The sequence below is a fragment of the Galeopterus variegatus genome, unplaced genomic scaffold (genome assembly GCF_000696425.1).
Source record: "Galeopterus variegatus unplaced genomic scaffold, G_variegatus-3.0.2 Scaffold10522, whole genome shotgun sequence".
NCBI lineage: Eukaryota > Metazoa > Chordata > Mammalia > Dermoptera > Cynocephalidae > Galeopterus > Galeopterus variegatus.
In genome coordinates this window covers 1-22,265 of record NW_007736633.1, presented here as the reverse complement: position 1 = coordinate 22,265, position 22,265 = coordinate 1, and the positions used below count along the sequence as shown (strand labels likewise).

Here is a 22,265-nt window from a genome sequence, read left to right as displayed (position 1 = left end):
CCCGTGTTTAAAAACAAGTTTTTAAACCCAAAGGCAAAAGGTTTGGGCCCCCAACTGGGCCCCCCCCAAAAAAAAAAAAAAAAAAAAAAAAAAAAAGATTGTGCATTTGATCTAGGCATATATTTCTCCAATTTGTCCCTAATCTCACTACTCTCTTTCATCTTATATTCTGTGGCTGATTTACACATTTAAGTTACTTGCTTGTTTATAAAGGTACAAAAGTTGTGATTCCTTATAAAAAACAAAGGGAGCTTTAAGAAGCCACAACTTACTAAAAATTTTTGATACACACTTGGAAGAAGTTCTTAATAGAGCAGTTCTCAAAAATTTTGGTCTCAGGATCCCTTTTCACTCTCAAAAATTACTGAAGATCCCATATAATGTTTATTTTAATAGTATCTATCATATTTTATTTACTAGTTCATTTAAAAATACCAATAAACATAAAACATGTTAACATAAGTAACATTTTTTTTGAAAAAAATTATACTTCTCTAAACAAAAAATTTTTTGACATTTTTGCAAATCTCTTTAATGTATGACTTAAGAGAAGATAGTTGGAATATCATATCTGCTTCTGCATTCAATCTGTTGCTACATCACATGTCTGGAATGGTTGTATTATATATAGTGGTAGCTTCTGGAAAATGCCCCTGTAAACTCTTGGGAAAATGAAGGTGAAAAAAGCAAACTGTCTTAACATTATATTTATATTTCAATATAATTTGTTAAAATGTGCAAGTTTACTGTGTTCTCTGAACAGTGGGAGTTAAGATATTCCTCTAATTTACAAAAAAGTGTAGACAAATTTAATTCCAATTTTTTATTATAAATAGTATTAGCTTATTCTCTCATCACTCAGATAAAACATTAGAAAATCTAAATCCAGCATAAAATTTACATTTACAAATACATTTTATTAATATATTTTGCTGTACACTCATAAAATGGCCTCTGTATTTCTTAATGTTGAAATAATATCTAAGTTTAATTTACTTACCTTGGTGCAAATTCATCAATTGTCAAGCCAGCTTGGAGTCCAGTTCTAGTGTACTCCAATCCATCTGCTATAGTATAGGCCAGTTCCAGAATGGCATCAGCCCCTGCTTCCTGCATATGGTATCCACTAATGGAAATTGAATTAAATTTTGGCATGTGCTATATAAAGTAATAAAAAATACAATAGTGAATAAAAATATTAAAAGTTTCTATTAAAACCATTTTCTTTATAAAAGTAAATGTTATTTTAAAATGACGTTCAAGTCAGAAATACTTGGTAGTTTATAATGTTAATAAAAGTAAATGTTATTTTAAAATGACGTTCAAGTCAGAAATACTTGGTAGTTTATAATGTTAACTAAAAATATTTTATTCTTATTTGTTATATTTAATTCACTCTCCAATTTAAATGACAGGTCTATGAACCATCATGAGGACTGTACCCACTTTATTTCCTTAGTGGAAAAGAATCTGTACTAACCATACCTTAGAGTTAGAAGTTTAAATTTTGATATTAGCTTGCTAAGGTAAGGAATGTAACCTCTGTCCTGAGAACTGAATGAAGACGTATTTAATTCCAAACCTATGACTTTGATTTCATAAGAGGTTATAAGACCTTATAACTTTGGGTTAATCTGCTGAAGATGTGTATATTTACTATAATTTACTAGTTATTAATTTTCTTATTTGAATAAAGGCATCAAACATGAGTAAGTACACATCAAACATGAACAACTGAAAAAAGAAAAAAGGAAAATGATTTCGATCCTTAGTACAATATGCTGAAACAAAATGGGACAAAATCCATGGCTTAAAAATCAAAGACTTCAGTTTGGATTTACTGTGACATATAATCCTAAACATAAGCCAGACAGGTTCTTCCCACCACAATCACTATGAAAACTGCTTTTAAACTATTCCCCTAAAATTTCACATTAGATAAGAGTATGTGTCACGCACATCCTGCCGAGCCAAAAATTATCCTTCCCAACAGTTAACCAAACATAAAATAATAAAAATTAAATCACAGAAACTTAGTATATAGTACATTAATCTAAATGGAATGAGCCAGTCATAAAATAACAAATACTGTATGATTCCACTTATATGAGGTTCCTAGAGTAGTCAAATGCATGAGACAGAAAGTAGAATGATGGTTGCCAGGGGCCGGGGTCAAGACAGAATGGAAAATAATTGTGTAATAGGTACAGAGTTTCAGTTTTACAAGATGAAAGAGTTGTGGAGATGGTTAGTGATGATGGTTGCACAACAATGTGAATGTACTTAATGCCACTGAACTGTATGCTTAAAAATGGTTAAGATGGTAATTTTACATCACATGTATTTTGACACAATTAAAAATTTTTTTTAAAAGATACAAAAGTTCACAGCTCACAAAGTACTTCAATGTAACATTGTTTGATCAGTATCTGAAATTGGCATTTTACCATTTACATGAAGAACCATATAAAGCAATTTTGAACTCAGGACCTTTCATATTAGCACCTTTCACAAGGTGAAATAACCAGGCATATAATAGCACACAGACTGCTACTATCTACTCCAATAAGCATTCTCCACCCTCCTCCTGTTAATAGCTGAACCATAAATTCAAAGTGCCAATGTATAAGGACTACATTTCCAATCTTCTCTTACTACCATGTGTGTCCATTGAAGATACTTGTGGGAGTTCATTGTGTTCCTTCTGGAAGTTCACTTTAAATCAGAGAACCTGGCCCACCTCTTTGCTGAACTATGAGATGTCACGCTAACAATAAAGGACTAGCAAGATGAACCTGGAACCCGGATGACTGTGGAACTTCCATATAAGCAAGTCCCTGACAGCTTACCTTCCTACTTCTTTCAGATAAAAGATACTCAATTCTTATTCAGTTTAATCTACTGCTATTTGTGTGTGTTTGGTTGTCATATGTTGCCAAACACAATCCTCCTGTGCATACGTTCTCGAAATCTAAAAAGGTGATAGAAATATGCAATTCTATGCAATGCAATTCACTTGGGCAGAGAGAATACATGAAAAGAAATAAAATTACAAAGTGTAAAGGCTAGATATCAAATAAGGAGTGTAGGCAATGCTTGCTAGAGTTCTGAAATAACAGTAATTACAAGGAGTAACAGAAATATATACATATATATATATGGTTTGATCGAGAAGAGATTTTCCTTCTATCACTAAATAATGGTCTAATTTTAAGGTAGGCAAGGAAAAGCAGAGGATTTTTAGCAGGAAGCGAAGTGTGAAAAATGAAGAAAAAGAAACATAAAAATTACTCAAAGGAAAATGAAAAAGAAAAAAAAAATGCATCGCTGTAGAGAGACTGCTGCTACTTCAGGATCACTACAGGAACCTTCTTTTCCATTGCTCTGATTGGGGAAGATGAATCTAGTTCAGGGGTGAATAACAGAAACCTCACTGAAGTAAAAGATGTAAGTGCTATCTTCCAATACAGCTTTTAGTAGAAATAAAGCTGATGTTCTAATACCCATCTATTTGACACAGTGTCTACTTCACACCTAATTCACATCTGAATTCTGAAGGGAAATAAAGAAGTGTAAATTATGGGACCTCCCTGATTCTAACAATTATCAAAGAATTAAATGTTAATGATAAAGAAAATACAGTGTCTATTGCCTAGATTCCTACAAGTGATAACAGACCATAAAATTAGTACATTAAAAACAAAACACTAAGGGCCAGCCCATGGATCACTTGGGAGAGTGTTGTGCTGATAACACCAAGGCCACGGGTTCAGATCCCTGTATAGGGACGGCTGGTTAGCTCACTTGTGAGAGTGTGGTGCTGACAACACCAAATCAAGGGTTAAGATCCCCTTACCGGTCATCTTTTTAAAAAAAAACAAAACACTAAAAACTAACAGCAGTGAAACACCCTGATTTTATACTATGATTCAGAATCATTACCAAATTCAAATTAGGTTGTAGCATTTTGTAAAAATTCCCACATTCAAAGAACTACAGCAAAAGCAATAATAACCACAAAGTATACCTTTGCCGTGTATTCAAAGATGTCAGCAATAATTTTCATGGATGGTTCTGGAGGAAAAATATAAGTATTTCTGACCATAAACTCCTTTAGTATATCATTTTGGATTGTACCAGTAAGTTTCTCTTTAGGTACACCTTGCTCTTCTCCAGTTACTATAAAATTTGCAAGAACTGGAATAACTGCTCCATTCATGGTCATGGAAACTGACATTTTTTCTAACGGAATTTCATCGAAAAGAATTTTGGTATCTTCCACAGTGTCAATAGCAACTCCAGCCATTCCAACATCACCACGAACTCGAGGGTTGTCTGAGTCATAGCCACGATGTGTTGCCAGATCAAAGGCAACTGATAATCCCTGCTGACCAGCTAAATACATAAAGAAAAATAATGTAAGGTTAAAGAGGCTGGTATCAAAGTAAACTGATTAACACTATTGAAAGTGCCAATTCAGCTCATCACAGTATACTTTTATAACAAACATTTTTATGCTCATACATTTCAAAACAAATTTAAATAAAGATACCTCACTTCCAAATAGAGTCAGCTGTTTCCCATGTGCCAAAATGAACAAATGCACATCTCATTTATCTCACATCTCTCTGAGGATTTGGTGCTTAAGCATCAAATCTTTTTTTTTTTTAAATCAACAGTTTTTGATTGCAATATTTCTAAAATTCATGAAAAGATCTGACTGTTCATATATAGTTAACATAATTTAGCATTTGTATGCTCACTTATTTTTTTTGTTGTTGTTATTTTATCTAAATATGGTCATAACAGGATAACTTGGCTATTCAAATATTCTGGGAAACACAATTATGAAAACCATACAAATTTTTCAATAACTCAAATAGTCTACACTAAATATAAGTTCAAGCTCAGCTAGTTAGGGCGCAGCCTTGTAACACCAAGGTCAAGGGTTCGGTTCCCCATACTGGCCAGCCACCGGAAAAAAAAAAGTCAGTAAACCTCTACATGATCTGAACATTATTAATCACCTTGACCTAATTGATAGTTATAGAACACTATACCCTAAATATAAGTTCAGATCTCCATGGACAATATACAAACTTATAAATCCTCAAGTTTAGTATTCAAACAATATGATTTTATCATAGATCAGAAAGAAGAAATAGTAGTTAATATAATTTTCAGAGGATGCATGCCAGATTGCACTGAATATATTTATACCACATTATCATTTTTCTATTACTTTCTTTCGGCATCATTTAAACTATCTTTTCCTCCAATTCCTGTCCCAACAATATTAGTTAAAAGCTTTTAAAAGGCAAAGTCAATGTCTCTTTTACTTATACAACTTCATCTCCCCTATTCCTTTTATACAATGTACATATAAGGGTTCTTTACTTCCAAGAATTTAGCTCTTTATTCTGGCTCATTTTATCTTTTTGGCCATGCAAGTTGAGAAACATCCATTTCTTCAGAGTATAGTCTTTAACTACAAAATTATAAAGTGAGTATCATCTGCCTTGAGTTGAATGTCCCCCCCAAAACTTAATCTCCACTGTAACTGTTGAAGGTGGGAAATCCTATTATTGTAATTGAAAGGTAGGGCCTTGAAGAGGTGATTTGACTGTAGGAACATGCCATAGTAAATGGATTAAAAATAGTGGTCATGGTCATGGTTTGGCAGGTTTTAAAAAGGAGAGTGAATGAAGAAGCTAGTGTCTCTCTCTACTTCCACCATCTTGCAATGTGAGTCTCCTGGGTCTCTGTCACCACCACCAAGACCCTCATCAGATACGTTCCCTGGACTTTGGACTTTCCCACCTCAGAAACTATAAGCAATAAATTCCGTTTTCTTATAAATTACCCAGTTCCATGTATTTTGTTATAAGAAAAAGAAATGAAGTAATACATCATCTTTATGGAAATTAATCAGTCTCCCTCAAAAAATGACAAGATTAGGAGATATATGTCTTATAAATATTATGTCTCGCATTAACATCTCACCCTTAATATTGTCCTTATAGAATTTATTGCTCTCTTCCACAGTACTAAAGCCAGCATACTGACGGATAGTCCAGGGCCTAAAGGTATACATGGTGGGATATGGTCCACGTGTGAATGGCTTGACTCCTGGAAGTTCTTCGGGTAAATCCTTAGTATCCCTTTTGGAATATAAAGGCTTTATAGAGATCCCTTCTGGGGTGTGCCATATGAGATCTTCTGGGTTTTTGCCTTTCAGCTGCTTTTTAGCCAGGGCAGCCCATTCTGGGTGAAGAGGTAGTTGCTGGTGTACAAGTCGTTGCCATGTGAGCCTGGAGCCTGATGATTCTTTTAGCTGCTTCAAGTAATGAGGTGAAAGTAAAAAAAGCTGATTCTTAGCCCTCCACATGGTGGAACATAGAAACACTCAACAGGAACAAGAACTGACCTAGAAAAAGAAACACAGTGTATGTACATATAGAAAAGGGAGGGAAACTGTTGGCTATTGGTGAGAAGGGAAAAAAGATGGAAGAGGGTGTATTAGTCTGATATCATCTCTTCCCCTTTTCTGCTTCCTGCACATATTTTTTAACTTTGGCCCCTCTGCTCCATAACTACTATCACTGTTTAAGTTTCAGTCTTCTTCCTCAATAGCATATTAGCTAGTCGTACTGACTACATTCTTAGCCCCCTCTGATCCATTCTACACACTGTCACCAATATAAATTTAATTATGTCACATTCCACAAATTTTTTCAAATCTCTGCATCACATGGAGGATACAGTATAGCCTCCTAATTAATTTTCTCATCCAAAACACTTTTACTTAATACCTACTTTATGACAGGCATTGTGCTGGGTGATGGAGAAAAGTGATGAACAAAATAAACAAATATTCAAGGTCTCCAAGACCTGGTCTCTGGTTACCTCTAAACTCATCTCTTCCTTTGTCCTCTACATATTTTATATTTTAGAAATACTAAATTACCTATAGTTCACTGCACATGTCAAAGTTTTGTGAATTTGCCCTTACTCTTCCCTTTGCCTAGAATGTTATTCTTTGGCTAATTCAGCTAAGGCATTATTATTTCCAGTATGCAGGGTTTCTATATGCCAGGCACAAAGAGGGCTCTAATGACTTCATGCAGAGTAGCATTTTTAATCCTCATACCACCAGCAAGAGGTAGGTACTAATATTACCCACATCTTAAAGATAAGAACTAAAATAAAATAAAGGTAAGAAAACTGAGGTACAGAAAAGGCAGCATTTGAACCTAGCCAGCCTACTGTTAAAGTCGTTGAATTAGTTAATATCCTCACAGACTCTCCCCGAACTCACCAGCTGGGCTAAATGGCCTCTTCAGTAATCCACTTCTCTCTCTGCTAGTGTACAAACTGCTGCTCCAGCATTAGACCTGTATATTCCTTATACTTAGCAGAGTCTTACGCTAGGTCACTGAACCCAATTTCACTATGCCTTGGATTGAGTGTCCCTCCAAAACTTGACACCCACTGTGACAGTGTTGAGAATGGGAAATCCTACTATGGTAATTGAAAGGTGGGGCCTTGAAGGTGTTTATGTTGTAGGATCATGCCACAGTGAATGCATTAATAATTGTGGTAAGTGGTTTGGTTCTGAGGGCTTTAGAGCTCCTCATGTGAGACCCCTGAATCACTGCCGCCACCACCAAGACCCTCACTGGATGTGTTCCTTGGACCTTGGACTTCCTGGCCTCCAAAACTGTAAGCAACAAATTTCGTTTTCTTTCTAAAATATCCAGTTCCATGTATTTTGCCATAAGCAACAGAAATGGACTTATACACACCATTTCACAGATGTAGAGATTGAGGTTCTGAGAAATAAAATGGCTTAATCAAAATCCCACACAGCAAAGCAATAAACTGTTCACTTGAATTACTAAATACTTGTCAGAATCATACAGCCTCAACATACAGAAACTATTGTTTTAAAAGATTTTGAGATACAAAATTTATTAATATATTCATCAGACCATGTTGTGTTATATTGGCTAAGGCAAGAAGTAAAGAGAGTTTAAAATTCTATTTTCCATGCCATTTCTTATCTATCAATTTAGTGAAACTCAAAAAAAAAAAAAAAAGAATATCCAACACTTATTATAGGGTTATAAAACAAGAGACATAAACCACTGGTGGAAGTATTAACTGTTTTAACTACTTTGGAAAGTAAATTGCCAATATATATAAAAAGTCTCAGCAATGTTTCTGCCATTTCACTGAGAAACATCACTCCTGGGAAAGCTACTGTAATAAAACAAAAAAACAGATATTCCCTATAGTTTTATCTGTAATATAGAAAACTTAGAAACATCACAAATGTCACAAATGTCAAATAACATAAGAATACATGAATTACAGCATATCCAATGATAGAATTTTATGCAGCTATTAAAATATGTTTAGGAAACAGGCAACACTAATATGTGATGTCAGAAGTCAGAAGAGAGATTATTTATGGAGCTAATACAGAAAGGAAGCAAGAGAGGAGCCTTTGGGTGATGGTCTTAATCTAAAGGCCAATTATATAGATGTATTCTGTTTGTGGAAGTTCATCAAACCATACAATTATGATATGTGCACTTTCTATAAGTATATTATACATAAATAAAAAGTTAAAACTGTATTATGCAAAGTTTCTAAAAAAGAAAGTCTCAAAAATATTAAGTGAAAGAATTTGGATACATAATTATAAATGCAATGTATTCAACTAGGTAAAAAATGCGTAGAATAAAGTCTAAAAGGAAATAAAATGAAAACAACTTCCATTTTTTTTAAACTATTATGATTTTTATTCTATTAAGTCCATGGAGTCCTTGTCAGTCATCTTTTTGCAAGCCACCCATTACATTTACTAGCTTAAAAGGTCGGTGAAAAAAATAATGAAGTTACAACTGAACCATTTCTGTAGTAATGATATAAAAGGTAATTTGAAAACTGCCTAAGACTAGATTGTCCACAGAAAATATCACATCATTTCACACAAAATACTCGTGGGGCTTTCCTAAACCTGGACAAATGATAGGAAAGAGCCCTGTATAACAGTGACTTCCTGAAAATCACATGTTAAATTGGTAGAGGCTGGAAATAGACACCATTTTTTGATAAGAACACAACTACTGATGATGGCAATAGACATTTTGAATTTTCTCAAAAGACCCTTGGAGAGAGGCCTCAAGCATTCAAAGAAGGAACCTACAAAGCAAACATAAGTTACTGATGATTAGAATGTGCTAAAGAGCAATGATGAAGCCTACGCCCCCGCCTCCAACCCCCCCCAAGAGAAAACAAATTATGAAACAAATAACTTTTAAATTTTGACTGTTTACATGTGGTTCCACATTAACAATTCAAGGAAGGCTAATCACCTCCAATATTCAGCCAATTTGGGATGAAGATGGCAAAATAGGGCAAGCAAATTAAACTTAGTATTAACATAAATCATTAAACACAAAAATATATTGGGAGAAAATTATCAGGTGGCTTACAACTTTACACACATAACATTATCCAGGGCTTCGAACTTCTAAAAAAACGTTTTCTTATTAAACAGAACCGAGAACAAGATCGCAATCTACTCTTTTCTGTTAATTTAGACCTGTCTTTCCTATTCCACTTCTCACACGTAACACCACCTATATACAGAAAGCCACTTTTACTGCCGCCACCTCTTACAAAAACCCTAACAAAAACATGAACCACAGCCTAGAAGGGAGGCAGCCGTGAAGCCAGCGCACCCCTCTGGAACCGTACACATGACCTCTGCCAGCGCGAACACTTGGGAGTGCTTGGCCCGAGAAGACAACCGACAGGGCCCCTAAGGTGTTAAAAGCACCTTCTTTCCAGCGGTACTTCCGAATTCCCAAGAACCTCGCCAAAAATGAGAGGTCGGTAGAGGCAAGAATCAAAACCAAGTAGAAGGTAGAGGACAGTGGGATCCCGTAACAATAGGAAGGTAAAAAAAGAAAACAAAAACCAGAGGCTCTTAAGACAGGACTAGAATAGAGGGAGGAGCCAGAAGAACGGAGGGAACCGAAAGGCCGATCTGTCTCAATGTGCACAGTCCTACTCACTTGCCGGCCTGTTTTAGGATTTCCGCGCCCCCTGCCCCACTAGTCAGAGGTCCTCAAGTGGACTCAGTCCCCAACCCCCACTGCGCAAGCGCAGGCGCCTGCCAGTCGAGTCAGGGGGCGTAGGCCGACAACGCCCCCTCTCCAGCCAATCTAATGGCGATCTTGTGGGCGCGTTACTGATGACGTCATAGTTCGGCTAGAATCCCGCCTCCAGCTACGGGTGTTTCCGCTTTCTTCCGGTCCACTTCCGCGTCTCCTTGGCTTTAGATTGTTTGGGCGCGAATAACTCTGTGCCGGGCTCCCAGAAGGGTTCAGGAGGAATCAGCGGTGAGTTGTGAAGCCGCTTAAACCGCAGGGTAGGTACGGGTTGGGGGATGTTTTGAGGCCAATTCGATTGTGGCAACCTCCCGTTGTTTGTATTTGAGAAACGTGAGGTGATTTTTTTCAAGGGGAAATGTAGATGTCCCAACAGGTCTGCCATTCGGGGCCGCGGATCGAGGCGTTTGATTTTCAAAGAGGGAGTAAAGTCACACATAGTTCCTCCATACTTCCCCCAAATCATCCTTATCCTCATCCCTGAAACTCTCCCGCAGCCAGTAGTAGGGAAAAGTGCAGCCTTGGAGCTTGCTGTCTATTTTTTGCCAGACGTCGTGCTCACTTCTTGTGCACACATAGAGGTCTACATTGAAATACTTGATTTCCATGAGTTTCAGAAACTACAACCTAGGATGTCCCCCTCTTTCGTTCAAAAAAGGTACCATTCCAGCCTTATTTCTTTCCACTCCTCCTATACACATTAAAAAGCCTCACTGAACTTTTCCTGTCCTTGAACATACCTGTTTCTTTCGAGCTGTCCCGATATCCGGCTTTTGCTGTTTTCTCTTGAATACTTCATTTCCCTTCCTCTGGCTAATATTTCAAAACATAATTCAAATAATACTTTTTCTCTGAATACTGTATATTTTCACACATACACACAAACCAATTTGAGATGGTCATTCACTCATCTCTTTTGTAGCATTTATCACATTGTACATAGTAATTGTTTTCATATCTGTTCCTACCTATTCATTACCACTAGGCTATGGTTTCCTGTGGATCTAGAAACAGGACAAAATTTCTGTTCATTTTTATATACACTGCAACTAGCCCGACAGTGATAGAAATTATGACTTTGACTTATTGAGTTCTCACTATGTCCCAAGAACTGTTCTAAGCACTTTATATATCCTGTACTGAATCATTTTAGCTTTATGAAAGCCTTCGATGTTGGTACTTTTATTAACCCATTTTACCAATGGGAAAACTGACTTAATTTACTTGCCCAAGACTATACAGCTAGTTAAGTGGTAGAGCCAGAATTTGGAGCCTGGCAATTTAACCTCATCCCTGGTTTGCTCTTAACCACTATGGCAGAGGTTCTCAACCTGGGGTGATTTTTGCCACAGGAGACATTTGACAATGCCTGGAGACAATTTTGGTTGACACTTCTTGGGGGTGAGGGGATTCTGATATTTGGTGGGTAGGGATCAGGAATGCTGCTAAACATCCTACAATGCACAGGACAACCTTCTACAACAAAGAATTATTTCATCCAAGATGTTAATAGTGCCAGGGTCGAGAAACTTTTTGCACTGTGGTCTTTTGTCTCGAGTAGGTATCAATGAAAACACTTCTCAAACTGTGGTAAAGGACTGGTTTTGTTTTGTTTTGTTTATTTCTAATCAGTCACAGCTGATACTTTTGTAAAGTAGAATTAAAAATGAATTACTAGTCAAACCCATAGGATGTACACCACCAGGAGTAAACCCAAATGTAAACTATGGATTTGGGGTGATGTAATGTATCAATGTAGGTAGATTGATTGTAGCAAATGTACCACTTTGGTGTGAGATATTGATAGCGGGGGAGGTTTTAAGGAAGTGGGGGTGGGCAGGTGGTATATATGAACTCTGTACTTCTCAGTTTTGCGATAAACCTAAAACTGCTCTGAAGTTTTTTTTGTTTGTTTGTTTTGTTTTGTTTTTTTGTTTTTTTAAACATTTATTACTGGAGAAATGAGATAGAAAAGAAAGGTCAATTATTTTATGATTAGACTCAACATACATAAAATTACTGTCAAATTGTGATAAATGTTTCTAAATGATTACTCTCAATTTCTTTATTTATAAGGATTATGTCAGTTTGTGAATCAAATTTGAAGTAGTACACGTTTTGAATAAAAACTGTCAAGAAAAAAATGATTAACAGAATCAAACTATTAAGAAGTGACAAATGAGAGAGACCATAAGGGCTCAGACTTTTAGAGAGAAATGGAGTGGTTAGGAAGTCTTTGGGAAGGAGGTGGCTCATATTCTGAGAGAGTGGGCAGACAGGGGAGAAAGCAGCTCAGGTAGTAGGACTGTATGTGCATGGAAGGCAGAGTTACTCAGCGTGTTCAGGAAATCATCTTCCTAGAGAGGGAGATTCAGTTAAGAAGTGGTAGGAGAGAAGTATGGAAAGCTATTCAGAGCTTGATCATTAAGAACTGTAAATGTAGTTTGTGATCTTTCAGCTAATTCTTTCCCACAATTTTTTTCAGTCTTACTGGGAAGAAACAAACTTGAAGCTTTTCATATTTGAGGGAAGAGATTTATCCAGAGTACCCCCTTTATTGTCTGTCTCCAAATCTGCATATATAATTAAACTGTGTTAATATAATTCTGACTATTTAGAAAAGAAATGGTGACTAATTTTTCTATATATCTAGCTATATGCTTAGAAAAAATGTGTATACATATATATACATGTGTGTGTATACATATTTCCTAGTGTAGTATACCTAATTTCTAAGCTATCTACTCCTTATGGTCTAAGGAAAGAATAACCCATTTCTGTGTTTCTTTTATCAGAAATGAGTTTGGTGATAAAAGACTATTAGAGAGGGAAAAGAAGTTATTCTAAATGTTGTCATTCCCACTCCCATGTCTGTATTGTAATTTGTGAGAGGACAGACTAATCTGTATAATTCTGTACTCTTGTTAAAATACATATAGTCCATATAGGATTACAGTTTAAATCATTATGTGTGGCATACTATCACATAAATTTCCACAACATAGGTTGATGGAATAATCCTAAAACTGATCTCCTTCCATCTTTGGCATAGTTGAGTAATGGTAAATCTCTTACTTAAAATAAAAAGACCTTGGTATTGCTCTTTGAACTGACATTATCTGTGACCACATTATATTTCCATTTTCTTGGACTTAAACATGGAGATAATGTTATTGTATGCAGGCGTGTAAAGTAAGAGATGCAAAAGCATTTTTAAATGATTTTTTAAAGCCATAAAAATGGAAATAATTTCTAGGAATTAGATGTACTGATGAAGGCCAAAGTTATTTATTTTAAAATATGTTTAAATGATTTTTAAAAAATAATACTATCCCCAAAATTTTATTATTTTTTTAAAAGGAGAATTTGGAACATTTATTGGTAGTCTTCTTAACAAACATTGTTTAACCTTTTAGTGCTTTTCTGTGTTCTTTTCATCTTTACAGATTGTTTTAAGCACTGTTATAACTTCTGTTTAGATTAAGATGCCTGGTAAAGCAAGTGCTTCCAAGAAAAAGTCTGAACAGTTACTAAGAAATCCAAAAAGAAAAATTGATGATGATGAAATGAAGTTGTCGGAGAAAGAGGTAATAAAAATATCATGTTTATTATTTAGAACTCTTTGATTATAAATGTCATCTGTTCTATGTAAAGAGGAGTATGTGAAAGCTAAGAGTCAGTTTTACTACAAATAACAGTAATTCATATTATGTGGGAGCTTTTGTAACATGATTTGTAAAATTCTGACACAAAAATTATTTTTTACTTCCATTTCTAAGCATAAGCATTAACCATAGAATTATTTGGGGAGGAGGGGGTCATGAGGCATTGCTAAGGTATTTAAATGGGAAGACCAGGAATAAAGTGCATAAATTTTTACAGCATTCATATGTTAAAAGACAAGAGAATCCCTCAGTTGGTGGAGGAGATTTTAATTAACACACAGAAAAAATAGTTTGGGATGAATTCTCTTCCTACCATAATTGCCCCTGTCTTATAAAAGAATAAATGAATTAATCAAAACTCTTTTCAATGTCTCACCCTGCTTATTACACAATGCCAATATTTGTTTTGCAGGTAAAGTATGCAACATTATTTCACAGGCAAAGTGACTAATGATTTATTTAAAATATTCTTTAACACCATATAAAATTCTGTTATTACCGTTGTCCAAGAATTATTTTAGTATTTCCTCTGCCTATAATAAATATACACCCTTCTGTACAAGTGGCAGTATACTTTTTTTTCTATAAACCAGGGGTATATGAATACTCTTCAGCAAACATGACAAATCTATTGCAAAAGCAATATCTTTTTTTCAGATGTTTAATGCTCTGTGTGTGCACATGTTTTCCCTCTAGATGAGAAACACAGTGAAAAGAAATAAAAATCATCCAAAGCGTCTGTCTTCTGAAGGTATTTCTTTTATATCTTGTTGAACCTGTGTCTTTCTTAAGCTATCTACATTCTTGAAAAAATTCTCAGCATTTTGCTTATGAGTTCTGCAAAAACTAAAGATAGTAATAAACAACTGCAGTTGCATTTTTGCAACAATAGGTAATACTAATTAGTTATTTTGGTCAACTGAAATTTTACTTAGCACCTCTATCAAAATACTATGGAGGCTTCTTTCTATGCCACTAAGTTGATAGGAGCTCAAGAAAATTGAAGTGACCCACAATCTGAACTATTACTGATATAGTAAAGACAAACCTACTGATTTCTATTCAAGACAAATATGCTTACTGTTCTGACACCACTGTATAGATTAATTTGGAACCACTATCTAAGTGTGGTTGTACTAAATTAGTTTGCAGGTTTGGAATAGTCATCTTTGCTAATTCACTTCTTCATGAAAGGGTTCCCTACATCTGCTCACCCAAGACCAGATTACACAGTACTTTTTTCTTTTGTAATGCTTTGCACTCCTGTAATTCATTTAATGTCCTTTATCTCCAAATCTAATGTTTATTAGAACCACTGCCGTATTTCTATTGTATTTCCCTAGTCAGTAGAATAGTACCAACAACGTAGTCAACACTGAATATCTGTTTGTGGTTTGGTTAGGCTGTTTTGTTCCAGTTGCCATCTAACATTTTGTAGAAATAGTTTTCTAGTCTTCTCAATGAAGCATTTAAAGAATTCAGGTCATTTCTGAGAAACAAACTTTTAATAATTGTAGCTTCGTCCTTCATTTAAAATTATTTGTTTTAAATTTGTATTGCAATATCACTTAATAGTGTTTCAGTTAACATAACAATAGACAGTATGTTCATATTCAACACCTGGCAAGTTATAGCTGTGCAATAAAAAGTAAGTTAAACAGTTTACAAAGCTTTATATTTTGTTCTCATAATTTCATATTCTTTAGATTTAAAAAATTACTTTCTAAGTAAAAACATGCAAACTTCTGGATTGATCTGAGTCTCTTCTATCACCAATGACAGGACAAACAAAGGATACTAATCTAAAACTGGTGAAGATAGCACCCAACAAGAGGAAAACCTGGCAACCTCTTTCAAAGAGTAGCAGAGAGCATTTGCAAGCTGTGATGGAATCAGCAATAATGTGAGTATAAATTTTTTACATTTCACTCTTCCTACTTATGTGCTCCTATAGACATTGTCCTTCTAAATATTCTAAATGTTATTATGTATTTTAAGGTGACAAAGTATTTTTCCATTTTAGAAGAAGATACATTTTATGTCTTGTGGTGGCATTAGCCTTCAGCAAAAAAGTCTTCCTTAATTTTAGGAACTTAGGATTCCAACAATGAAATAAAAATCAAGTCTATGTGGCTTGATCTACTATCTATAAAATTTTAACCTCTATCAATAAGGATTCTTTAGGAGGAAGTTGAGTTCAAAATGATGCTTTTTATGGAAGCTACCACGCTAGAAGGGATACAAAGAAAATAAGACAGACTGTTGCCATCATGGAACTGAACTCCATCAGAAGAAAAGCCAGGCATATAAGTTAATTATCACAATACTATGTGGTTAAAAAACACAAATTTTTCATCATACCTCTTTTAAAATGTATTTAATATAATAGGAAAGTGACTGATTCTGCCTGACTAGTGAGGAGGGGCACTTGAGAAAAATCATAGTCAAAAAGTACACAGGTTGTATAATTTTCATTTCAAACTAATTTTCATTCAATCTCTCTTTTTTCTTTTCTAGACCAATTTTAATTAAGAGTATTAGAGAACAAGAACAAATTCAATATCATCTTAACTTCCTGAAGAAAAGGTAGTATGCAATTAAAAATGGCTAAAACTTAATTTTTTTAAATCTGACTTCTTGGTGTGTTGCCAAAACATACGTTTATAGAATATAAGTTTTTTTTCTTTTTTAAGAAGATAAATAATATGGAAATATGTGTTTTTTCATCCCTAAACTGCTGCTGTATGTGTTTCTTAAATAAGTTGTTTCAGTTAATTTGTAAAACAATATGAAAATCACAAAATGCATATTTCCACAGCTCACTCTTCTGTATCAAGATTAGAAAAATACTCTGTCAACTTTAACTCCCTTCTTTCATTTTTAACAATTTGAAGTTAACAGTTCACCTCTTTTATCTATCTGATATTTATCCTATTGCTGCGTTTTTCCTTTATTTCATATTGTATTACATTATTTGCACAAGCAACAAGTATACTTTTCCAGAATATTACTGCTCTTCATGTTGTGGCAAGTCACTAATGGAAGTTTCTTTTCTAGTATTCTTAAAAGCCACACCACTGACCGTGATGTTTAGTGATTACTTTTCTCTTTTTAATTTTTTTTTTTTTTTTTTAAAGATGACTGGTAAGGGGATCTTAACCATTGACTTGGTATTGTCAGCACCATGCTCACCCAGTGAGCTAACCAGCCATCCCTATATAGGATCTGAACCCGTGGCCTTGGTGTTATCAGCACCGCACTCTCCCGAGTGAGCCACAGGCCGGCCCCTCTTTTTAACTTTAATATTGAATATCATTTGTGTTGATAGAACTTTAGAGCAAAGCACTATAATCTTAGTGATTTATCTGCCTTAAACTCTATGGAACTCAGTTTTCTTTGAATCATTTAGAGTAACTAACATAAAAGTTCTCTTTTATTGGTCACATTCTCTAAAACAACCAACATTTGAGTTATAGGGTCATAGGTAAGACTTCTAAACTAGTGTTTTGTCTCTTCCCCAACAATCTACAATAAATGATAGACTTAAGTGCTGTAAAAGTCTAGGAAACATATTTAGATGATTCAAGGAAATTTTTATTTTAAAATATAAATAAATTAATTGTTATATGTGTAAAATAGAATTTTGTTTTGGTAAAGTAGCCTCAGTGACCCGTAATTTGAGGTAAATCTTAATAAATTGAATGGTTAAATGATGATTTTTCAGGGCTTTTGTTGGTCAGGGAGCACCTACTGCCTTAGTTAGCCACTGTTAATAAAAGAATGTTGTAACCTTTAGGAATATGAGGGCAGGAAAAAAAAATGAGAACTGTTTCAAAACAAATAATACTAATGGTACTCAAAAATAAACAAAATAATCATGTTTTTATCCTATTCTTAAGATTGCTACAACTGTGTGAAACCCTAAAAGTCCCTCCCAAAAAGCTGAAAGATTTAGCTAATGTGTCAAGTTTACTGAAAATGGAAAGTGCACAGAACAGAGCTAATGAAGAAGGTCTGGCATCGTTGCAGGTATGAAATTTGAACAGGGAATCCATAATTGGAGAGTTAAGGGAAAAGGGAAGAAAACAAAAAGCTTTTAAATTATTATGATATTCTTCCAGTAATAAATACTAGATTCTGGACCAGGTTTTTTATTAAATTATTATTTTTTTAATCAAAGCAAAAACTTTGTCCAAACTTTGGTTCTCTATAGTTGAAGTATTTCTAATATATCTGGATAAGTAGCAGTCCTATGTGTTTCATCAGACTTTTAACTACTTTAACTGAACTATCTTGGTCCAGTCACGCATCACTTAACAATGGAGATATGTTCTGAGAAATGTCTTTAGGCAGTTTCATCGCTGTGCAAACATCATAGAGTGTACCTAAGCAAACCTAGATGGTATAGCCTACTGCACACTTAGGCTACTCCTAGGCTGCAAACCTGTACCGCATATTACTGTACTGAATACTTTAAGTAATTGTAACACAATGGTAAGTATTTGTGTATCTAAACATAGAAAAGGTACTGTAAAAATACGGTATAAAAGATAAAAATGGTATGCCTATATAGGACACATACAGTGAATGTTGCTTGTGGGACTGGAAGTTGCTCTGAGTGAGTCAGTGAGTGGTGAGTGAACGTGAAGGCCTAGGACATTACTGTACACTATGTAGACTTTATAAACACTGCACTTCGGTTACCCTAAATTTATAAAATAATTTTCTTTCTTCAATAATAAATTAACCTTAGCATATTGTAATATTTTTGCTTCATAAACTTTTTTGTTTTTAACTTTTTGACTCTTTTGTGATTATACTTAGCACAAACACATTGCACAGCTATACGGAATGTTTTCTTTATATCCTTGTTCTATAAGCTTTTTCTATTTTAAATTTTTTTTTTTTTTACTTTTTAAACTTCTTTGTTAAAAACTAAAAGACAAACACACATTAGCCCAGGCCTACATTGGGTCAGGATCATCAGTAACACTGTCTTCTATCTCTATATCTTGTCATACTGGAAGGTCTTCAGGAGCAATAACAGGCACGGAGTTGTCATCTTCTGGAATACCTCCTGAAGGACCTTCCTGAGGCTGTTTTAAAGTTAACTTTTTATTTTTATATGTAGAAGAAGTACACTCTAAAATGACAGTATAGTAAATACATAAACCAATAATAGCATAATTGTTTATTATCATTATCAAGTATTATGTATATACATAATTATATATGCTATACTTTTATATGACTGGTAGTGCACTGTGTTCACACCAGCATCAATACAAACACATGAGTAATGTCTTGCACTATAGTGTTAAAACAACTAAACCACTAGGCAATAGGAATTTTTCAGTTCCATTATAATCTTACAGTACCACCGTCGTATGTGGTTTGTCATTGTCTGAAATGTCATTTTGCAGCACATGACTGTATTTTTAATTAAGTTATAGGAATTAATCACTAAATGTTGTGAAATTTCAAAACATATTAATTTTTCCATCCTGCATATGGCAAGAAGATACAATCATCGTCATTATTGTTATCATTACAACTAGCATGTCTTTAGGACATTCCAGGCACTGTTCCAAGCACATTATAATTGTATCTCTTAATCCTCACAATGACTGAAAGAGTCTGACCTAAATTATTATTTTTTTACATATATGAAAAAAGACACTGCTATTTCTGACTTAGTCTTAGACAAACTGCTTAAAAATGAGATGCAAACCTTATCAGTCTGACTTCAGAACATGACTCTTAATCGTTATGCTATATCACATTCTGTAAATGATAATGGGAGATAATATTAACTGTCATGATTAACTTCAGGCTTTTAATTAGTAGATATCTGAACATCTAAGAAAAGCACCTTAAGGAGCTTGTTAAATAATTATAAAAACTAAAACAGATTGGACTATATATCTCTTAGACATTTTGAAGTAGTTTGTAGATGTGGTGCTTAGGTCTTTGTTAGCAATTCAATAAGTGTAGGGTGGTAATAGTTTATTCAAAGAACATATACCCAAGAATTTTTAGTAAATCAAAATTCACAAATAACTCATCCCAGTTTTTCCATAGGATTGAGAATAAAGTTAAAGGGATAGGTTTCTGAGCAGCAAATCTACATGTATTGCAAAATAATAGAGTGGTAGTTTTGTGCTTGGCTTACTTTATTCATTGTGTGATATATTTAATTTCCATCCCAATGTTACTACTTTTTCAGGGCATCTTTCTGGTATTGGCATTAGCTCTACCACTTAGTAACATTTATATGACATTAATGTCAGTTATTTAAATGTAGGTTATTTTAAGATATAATAATGGCGAAGGTTATTTTAACATTTAATATGTCCACAAATCAGTTAAAGGTGTTTTGAAGTAGTAAATAATAGTGTGATTTTCGTAATACTGGGAAGCATTTCTAGGTTACAGCTAAAATTGGACCTCTGTGTGACAGATGCATAAATACGGTCTATGATTTGCTTGGTAATCAGTTACTCAATGGAAGTACCACTGGCATTTTGGGCCAGAGAGTTCTTCATTGGCATAAGAGCATTTTTGAAATAGCTATTTGTAAACTCTGTATTCATTAGTTTTCTCCTGTGTCTCTTACTTAGAATCATTTTTACAGTTTTTGACTTAAAGTCTATTTTACCTGATATAAGTATAGCTACTTCTGCTCACTTTTGATTCACATTTGTGTGGAAAATGTTTTTCCATCTCTTCACTTTCAGTGTATGTATGTCTTTACTGGTGAAGTGAGTTTCTTGAAGGCAGTATATAGTTGGATCTTGTTTTTTCGTCCATCAGGAAATGTATATCTTAATTGGGGAATTTAGTCATCTTACCTTCAAGGTTATAATTGATAGATGAGGACTTACTCATGCCATTTTGTTCATAGTTTTCCTGTTTTGATATTTTTTGTTCCTTTCTGCCTCTCTTATCGTTTATCACTGCAATTTGGTGTTTTTCTGTAGTGGTAAGGTTTGATTACTTTTTCTTTCCCATTTGTGTACCTTCTTTACCAGTGCATTTTTTCCTTTCATGTGTTTTCTTGATGGTGGTTATCTTCCTTTCACTTCTAGATGTAGGACTCCCTTGAACATTTCTTGTAAGGCCAGTCTAGTGGTGGTAAATTATCTCAGCTTTTGCTTGTCTGTGAAAGACTTTATTTCTCCTTCATTCCTAAAGATAGCTGGGTATTGTATTGTTGTATTGTTGGCATTTTTTTTTTCTTTCAGAACTTTGAATATATCATCCCATTATCTCCTGGCCTGTAAAATTTCTGCTGAGGGCCAGTCTAGTGGTGGTAAATTATCTCAGCTTTTGCTTGTCTGTGAAAGACTTTATTTCTCCGTCATTCCTAAAGATAGCTGGGTATTGTATTGTTGTATTGTTGGCATTTTTTTTTTCTTTCAGCACTTTGAATATATCATCCCATTATCTCCTGGCCTGTAAAATTTCTGCTGAGGAATCCACATTAGTCCAATGGGGATTCTTTTATATGTGACCTGACCCTTATCTCTTGCTGTTTTTAGAATTTTTCCTTTGTCTTTGCCTTTTGACATTTTGGCTATAATATGTGTTGGAGAGGACCTTTTGGAGTTGAATCTGTTTGGGGATCCTTGTGCTTCCCGAATCTGTATGTCCATATCTCTCCCAACACTTACAAAGTTTTCAGCTATTATTTCATTAAATAGATTTTCAATGCCTTTTTCCTTCTGTTCTCCAAGAATATCCATAATTTGAATATTTGTTCACTTAATATTGTCATATATTTCCTCTAGCCGTTCTTCACTTTTTTTTAATTCCTACTTATTTTTTTCCTTCAGTAATTTCAAATGGCCTGTGTTCAAGTTCAAAGATTCTTTATTCTGCTTGCTCTAATCTGCTATTGAAGCTCTTTATTGTATTTTTATTTATTGAATTCTTCTGCTGCAGGATTTCTGTTTGGTTCTTTTTTATGATGTCTATCTACATCTTTATTGAGTTTCTCGTTCATATCATAAATTGTCTTCCTGATTTCATTGAATTGTCTGTCTGTATTCTCTTGCATCTTGTTGAGTTTTCTTAAAAATCATTATTTCAGAGGCCGGTGGCGGGCCGGGGAGGTGGCCTTTGGCGTGGGTGCCACTGCGCCGCCGGGAGCCCGCAGCTCGCCCACGCGCGGTGCGAGGTTCCCTGCGGGTGACAAAGAGAAACACACCCTCTGCCCAAGTTAGGTGGTGTCTGTCTTTCCGGCGTGCCTGTGTGGAGGGCGAAGTTTGAGATGCATTTGTTTCTTAAGCAGAGGACGGATTTCTTTGTGCAACAGTCTGCATGCAAATATGATAACAGAAAGAAAGTGCTGACTGAAGATGGCGACGGGTCTGGAGCGGCCGTGACAGGAGACAGCGCGATCCTGAGAGCTGTG

At 34.7% G+C, this 22,265-nt stretch overlaps 2 protein-coding genes across 2 annotated transcripts in view; one reads left to right on the top strand and one right to left on the bottom strand.

Moving 5' to 3' along the window:
* Positions 1-10,150, bottom strand: part of MUT (methylmalonyl CoA mutase) — a 49,947-nt gene extending 39,797 nt beyond the window's left edge. Inside the window, 4 exon segments of the mRNA XM_008594291.1 lie at positions 1,001-1,158; positions 4,028-4,395; positions 6,004-6,427; positions 10,089-10,150. Coding sequence (XP_008592513.1) covers positions 1,001-1,158; positions 4,028-4,395; positions 6,004-6,388 — 911 coding nt within the window. The 5' untranslated portion in view covers positions 6,389-6,427; positions 10,089-10,150.
* Positions 10,151-10,333: 183 nt separating this feature from the next.
* Positions 10,334-17,884, top strand: LOC103610053 (centromere protein Q-like). Its single transcript, XM_008594290.1, has 6 exons — positions 10,334-10,444; positions 13,664-13,771; positions 14,546-14,600; positions 15,632-15,752; positions 16,367-16,435; positions 17,749-17,884. Exons 2-6 carry the CDS (start codon positions 13,670-13,672, stop codon positions 17,882-17,884), a joined length of 483 nt encoding a protein of 160 aa, XP_008592512.1. The 5' UTR covers positions 10,334-10,444; positions 13,664-13,669.
* The last annotated feature ends 4,381 nt before the right edge of the window (positions 17,885-22,265 follow it).

Excerpts from the sequence above, each read along its gene's own strand:
- LOC103610053 (XM_008594290.1), top strand. The coding sequence starts at position 13,670 with ATGCCTGGTAAAGCAAGTGCTTCCAAGAAAAAGTCTGAACAGTTACTA. Across the intron at positions 14,601-15,631 it reads AAAGCGTCTGTCTTCTGAAG|GACAAACAAAGGATACTAAT; the intron begins GTATTTCTTTTA and ends CACCAATGACAG. Across the intron at positions 15,753-16,366 it reads GTGATGGAATCAGCAATAAT|ACCAATTTTAATTAAGAGTA; the intron begins GTGAGTATAAAT and ends TTTCTTTTCTAG.